The sequence below is a fragment of the Pundamilia nyererei genome, unplaced genomic scaffold (genome assembly GCF_000239375.1).
Source record: "Pundamilia nyererei isolate P.nyererei 1_Seehausen unplaced genomic scaffold, PunNye1.0 scaffold00030, whole genome shotgun sequence".
In the NCBI taxonomy this organism is placed as follows: domain Eukaryota; kingdom Metazoa; phylum Chordata; class Actinopteri; order Cichliformes; family Cichlidae; genus Pundamilia; species Pundamilia nyererei.
This window is the reverse complement of record NW_005187431.1, coordinates 3,347,370-3,354,040: the sequence shown is the minus strand read 5'-3', so window position 1 is coordinate 3,354,040 and position 6,671 is coordinate 3,347,370. Positions and strand designations below refer to the sequence as shown.

General features: G+C 38.0%; 1 protein-coding gene across 3 annotated transcripts in view; it reads right to left on the bottom strand.

Moving 5' to 3' along the window:
- Positions 1-290: 290 nt before the first annotated feature.
- Positions 291-6,671, bottom strand: part of LOC102204476 (uncharacterized) — a 41,844-nt gene continuing 35,463 nt past the window's right edge. For all 3 annotated transcript variants that reach the window (XM_013909743.1, XM_005728851.1, XM_013909744.1), the window contains exon 7: positions 291-418. In XM_013909743.1, the coding sequence (XP_013765197.1) occupies positions 368-418 (51 nt within the window). In that variant the 3' untranslated portion in view covers positions 291-367. The remainder of the gene's footprint in view (positions 419-6,671) is intronic.

The following is a 6,671-nucleotide window of genomic DNA, read 5'->3' as shown; positions in this document are numbered from 1 at the left end:
ATTTCACTATCACCCCAGCGCAATGAGATATTGTTATTACTACGCATCACTCAATTCATTTGGAAAGTGCATACAGTTTGCATTTTGTATTTAGAGCCTAACTTGTGCGTGCACAGCATCCAGATGCTCACTAATGAACTAAAGCAATGACTGTTGTGTGTCCTTTGCCTCTGCCTCATTTAATAAATTTCACTACAGTACTGTGTTTTAGAATAGAAGAGTATATTACCCATGCCCAAGTGCTACTTTGATGCAAATATTCATTGGGATTATAATAAAGGAAAAACAACTGAGGTTAGTGCATTTTTATACAGACCAGAACTGTCATGGGTGAAGACAAACAAAAGAAAAAGAAAAGAAAACTGTGTCACCACGGCTGCCATTTCACACGGCCACTTTCAGGAGGGACACCCGTGGCCTGAAAAATAGAAAGAGAGATATAAACATGCATGGATTTCCCATCCTGGTATCATGCTGTTATGGAATACAAATAACAGACAAACATCCACAAACCATTTTGCACGTTATTCAATGCATTTTTTTCCCTTATGTGTCATTTTCAGGTCACATAGTGGAGGGTATTATATCCCCGACTCTAACTACCTCATGGCATTTAATGCTCTAAAATAACACGTAGAAGATTGAAAATGGGTGGAAATCACACACAAAGTCTGTGTAAGGTTTATATGCTATTCCATAATATCAGCTAGATATCTTGGAATATATATATATATATATGTACAGATAGATAGACAGATAGATACATACATACATACATACATACATACATACATACATATAGATACATATAGATATTCATGTACGTACACAGATGCCCCTGAGACAATCCAGCAAATAGAAACTGGATGCAAGATCCTAGCAGGCAGGCCATAGATGGAAACAACACAAGAAACTGGCTGACATAATATGCAGGAACAGGACCCTTGAGCTCCCAGGTCTCTGGTAAAGGACCCAAGCTTGAAGTACAAAGTACTGGACCAGTCTTTTGAGTACTTGTACTTATGGCCATTGATCAAAGGTCTTTGATCAATAATCAATGGGCTTTGATCAGTGGTTGTTGATCAATGGTCATGACAATTTGCATATTAATGATCAAGGAACTGATGTCACAGCCCATTGTTCCTTCAGTGGGCTAGTTTCAGTCATTGTACAAATGTACTGTTTATAAGGCTGGGGAAACCTGCACTCAGCCAAGACTGAAGAAGTCACTTGAATGAGTTTTGAAATGTTTCTCCCACTGAAAATGCTATGTCCAGATGAACAGAATCAACCTTTTGGGACCTACAGGACTTTGTCAGCCATGGCAACCCATGCCATGAAGATCCCTGGGCTGAGTCAGCAGAGCGTTGTCAACTTTTACACATTATGCACCTCAACACTCAGTGACAGTGCTCTGTAACTTTGTGTGTTCTGCCACTTAACAGCTGAGTTGCTGTGGTTTGTAAATGCTTCCAATTTGCAATAATACCCCTCACAGTTAATCATGGAATATCAAGGAAAAAAGAAATTAAATAAATATCATTGTAGCAATGGCAGTATGCTATTAAAGTACAGCACTCAAATTCAGGGAGCTTTTCAGAATAAGAAATGTTTATAAGGCAGATTAAAGTAGTGCAGTGCTTGTTTTCTCAGCACAGAAGAGTGCAGCCCTAGGCAAAAACACTGTATACACTCTAGAGGACACATTTACCAGAAGCATCATGGGACTAAGATGATGGTGAAATCCAACACTAGTTCTAAAAGCACTGTAGCAGATAGTTATTCCGCTGGTCTTACAGGAAACTAGACTCGCGTGCCTCCTCTGAGCTCTGCTTGCAGAGAGAGGCCAGACACTTTAGCCAATCACAGGGCTTTTCAGACCAGATAAGGTGAGTAACATAGAGAGTGAAAAAAGTCAATACAGAAGTAAGACAAGGTGCCACAAAGGTACTGAAAGTGCAAAAGTGCAGTTTGAATCCTGCGAGAAACCAAAAGGGGGTCCTGACTTACATTTAGCATATGCCTGTGCTCATCTGGTAGAAGTGTGGAAGAACAAGGAGAGAACTTTTTTTTAAAAGAATTTGTATTTTTATCATGCAGCACATCTTACAGAGAAAACTCAGCACAGTCAGTATCCCCTTCTGCACAGAAAATCAGAAAATCATCATTATGAACCGTTCAACTGTTGTCCTCTGCAAGCGCTGATTAAATTAAAAAAATAAAAATAATGATAAATAATAAGAAATAACTACAACTTGTACAAAACACACCCAACATATAAAAATTAATGCAGTGCAACTGCGGCTTAGTCTACTCTGGTGTTTACATTATATACCTTATTACTGGCATCCAACTTCTTTAAAGCTGTGCTTCACCTTTACTAATCCTGTTGCAGTTGGATAAAACACACAAAAGAACAGGGTTTTTTTAATACTCACCACAGAGCTAGTGCCCCTGCTCTGAAGCTTCAGTGGCAGGGAGCCACTACACAATAAAAGACAAACAACTGGAAGGAAAAGCTTTACTGCCCACTGTATTATGAGACACACAAGAACTACAGTCAGCAACTAAAGTCAAAATGTTTTTACACAACAGTAGCAGAAATATTCGTTGAATAAAAACACCGATGCATTTAAATAATTCCTCTGAGGTACAGAGAGAAAGGGTTGCTAATAATAAAAGTAGCAATAATTGGTTTGGTATACTTTGGTACACGCATAGTGATGATTGTGAGAGTTCAGAGGTTTGAGCACTTTTTCACACTTACTAGTGCTGCTTAATTTGATCATTGCAGATAATATGTTAGTGCAGGAAGTAAAAAATATTAGATTCTTTTTACTTTCACTCTGAATTTCCCCCAGTTTTGAAACCACAAAGCAGAATTTAACTCCGGTGGATTACTGCAAATAGATGTTGACAACATCTACATGATTTTGTAGACATCCTGACACAAATACAAGTTAAGGATTCCACACATGGTATTCAGTCTTAAAGCCATGCTGCTTCCAAGGTGTTGATATTTGCACACAAATCTTTTGGACAGGAAGTTTTTAAAGAGTAATTGCATCACAGCAGGAGGCTGACTTTGATGGGCAAAGGATCCAGTGTTTGCTACGGATGTGTATACCAGGCTCGGGGCTTAACTCTGAGTAACACAAACAATGAAATGCTCTAGGCTCAAACAAACAATTTTATCAAGGCATTGCACAGGGAGGAGTGTAATTTGATGTAGCGTGTATATCCTGGGCACATCTCTTTAAAGGCACCAGTTTCCTAAAGTGCACAATCCAGTGTTTTACAGGTCGACTACCACAGGCAAAAGAGCTCACTGGCTGAAGTCCCTCAACACACGTGAAACCCCCTAAACCTTGAGAAGCCTGGAAAGTGCTATTTTTCCATTTAACTTGATAAAATCTTAGACTTTTACAGTTGCTGTTTTCTGCAAGGTTTGATTAGACGTTGTGAAACCCTCTGAATGCACACTGTTAGAGGTTCTTTCAAAACACACTTGAAATAGAGTGGGTTTGAAAATGGCTTATACAAAAGCCATTTTCAAACCCATCAGTTTTATATGAGCGGGTAAAAGGAAGCACCTTTCATACTGCTTGTTGAAAGGCATGGGTGACTTCCTTGAATGATTAGAGAGATTAAAATGTTTAACTAACAATGCATTTAATAGCCACAAGAGCAACGTAGTAAGCACAGTGTGCCTAAACACTTTGACAAAAAGCACACTGACTTTTCCAACAGAATCTTAAACACAACACACATACTACCTGGCATTCAGCCACTTCGTGTGTGCCAGAATTTACATTTGTTGTTTCTGATTGTATTTCCTTTTGTGGTAGCTGTTTTGTTGCTTTTTTCTTTTCTTTTCTTTTTTTTCAAAAAGACATGTTTAAAAAGCTCTGACTTGTAACCTTCAGTTCTGAGTTGATTGACCCTGTGAATGGAGACTCACTGTTAGGCTCAGAACAGGTGATCAGAGGTAGCTCGGTCTGTTCAGTCTGAGAATTTTGACTTTTAGTTAAGCGTGTGCTTTGGTAATGAACAAAAGCCATCAGTGGAGCTCCAGCTATGATTTAACATAACACAGGGTAAGCAAAGTTTTTACATTTGAATGCAGAGGTACTGGAAATATGACCATTTGTCAATGTAGACTGTGAGATTTTTTTTAAGACAGAGAAAAAAAAAGAACCATTTAGTTAACACAATGAAATTTTGGTCTGTGTTATCTACTCAATCAACATTGCATCAACTGAGAAATTCTTGGCCAGTTCTATTAGTGGTGTGTAAAATGATAATTTGACAACATCAAAAATTGATACCAATACTTTTTGGTCATTTTATTCAGTTCTTTTTATACATAGATAATTATTGCTCCCTATAATTTGTAAATTACTTTCTATATTGGCCCTCAGTGATACTTGTTCAATATGTATTCAGTATGCTGCTTCACTAAGTGTTCCTTGCTATTACTGGTTTGGCCCTTCATTTTGCCTTCAGAATTCTTCATGCTATAGATTCAACAAGTGTTGGAAACATTCCTCAGAGATTTTAGTCCATAGTGATGTGACGTTATAATAGTATAATAGATGGGGGCTGCACATCCATGACTACATTTCAAAGGTGATCTATTAGATTGAGATGTGGTGACTCTGGCATTGTGTCATTAAACTAAAGTTGAATACAGTCAATGAATAATGAATACAGTCATTGTCATGTTCAAGAACTCAGGGAGCTTTGTGGTGAGTTATCATGCTCCAAGACATGTTCAGCAATAATACTCACCCAAAGTGTGCCCTACACTATAGAGCCACTAGAACCCTTGACTGCTGGTACAAGGCAGGATGGAGCAATGCCTTCATGTTGTTTATGCCAAATTCTGATCCTACCATTGGAATGTCACGAAAGATATCAACACTCATCAGCCCATGATTTCTTTTTTCTATTTTTTTTACTGTTTCTATCTATCTAGATATCTATTCTATTTTTATAGTCCAACTTTGATGAGCCTGTTCTTTGCTGACAGACATGGCACCTGCTGTGGTCTTATCAGCTTCGTGATTGGATGTGCAGTTACTTAAATCGCCTTTCTTCCCAATCCTGATGCTCAGTTTGAACTTCTCCATGTCTGCATGCCCAACTACACTATGTTGCTTCAATATGATTGGCTGATTAGATATGTTCGGTAACTAGCAGCTGAACAGGTGTCCTAATGAGTGGCTGGTAAGTGTCTATATTGCTGAATACTTAACGTAACTGTGCTGAAAGCTTTCCATTATTCAGTAATTTAAACCAGTGGTTTTGTCATATCTATTCAACTGTAACCCAGTGGGGTTAAAAGAAATGTGACAGCTGCTGAAGACAACGATGTGAATAAAATAGATGGGACAAATTTTAAAATGGATTAAGCTACAAAGTCACAGTCCAAGCCAGTAGTAATGAGTTTGGTGACATTCATTTTTGACATTTAAAAATCTTGCTGAAACGCTCTCTGTGCTAAAAATAAATAAATAAATAAATAAATAAATAAATAAAAAAGAAGAAGAAAAGAAAAAAATATTTCAGTGTTTATTTCAGAGGTTTTTTTGCAACTGCTTTAAATTCTCATTTGTGCTTTGATATTGAGTGTATGAATGAGGATATTTAAAAGTGAATGACAGAACCTTCATGGTCAGCAATTACCATTGTAACTGACCCACAGTTGAAGCTAAGTTCAAGGTGGAAAAGAACAAGATCAGATAGCAAAAGATCTCAAGTGGACCTGAGAACAATATAAAACTTGGATTACTGGTCCTCTGGTTTATTTGTGCCCTGTATAAAAATAATTTTCTTCATCCCAGGAAAGTTTTTTATTCTTTCTTCCCTCTCTTCAAAGTTTTAATTTCTTGTCCATTTCCCAACAACTTTCTGTAATGGCAGAGAAGCAGGTAGATATCATATGCATTACTGAGACGCATGTACAACAAGAGTGAGGAATTTGCGCCTGTGGCTTCTGAGAGGTGGTACATTTTGGTGATTAGACAATGACGCAGTTACAGTATATGTTTGTAGCCTGTTGTGGGCATGGTTAGTTTCTTTTTTGCAATGGATAATGAAAAGTTCTCCTCATTCCTGGGTTTGCAAACCCAAGGCTCCTGGTAGCCTGATCTTTGAAGGAATGAGATCATAATATGCAAACTTTCTACTATTTCACTATTGTAAAAATGGCCAGCTTGTCTTGGCACAATAAAAACACCACAAAGAATAAACTTCACAAAAGTAAGAAGATAAAAATGGAAGGCACTATTTGTTTTAAAGCCCAAAAACACGGCTGTTACACAAAGAATGGCGGAAGATGTTACATTCCTGTGTGTAAAGAAACAGACTTTGTGGCTTTGTCTCAGTTGAGATCCTTGATTGACAGGCGCGCCACAGAGCTGTGTTCAGGCTGCCTTATTACTGGTTTCACTCTCAAGGAGAATAAGGGGGAAAAAAAGACAAGAAAAAAATGGATGCCTCAAATAGGCTTTTCCCTCTCTGTGTGTCAAAGACTAGAGATACAATTTTCCTGAAGTAACAATCAGCAGATCACTCTCTGCCTGCACGGTGTCCACAAGCAATCTTCTAGCCATCCTGAAACACGGCATTCATAAATGGGGCCTGAGTGTGGGGAAATAAAAAAAAAA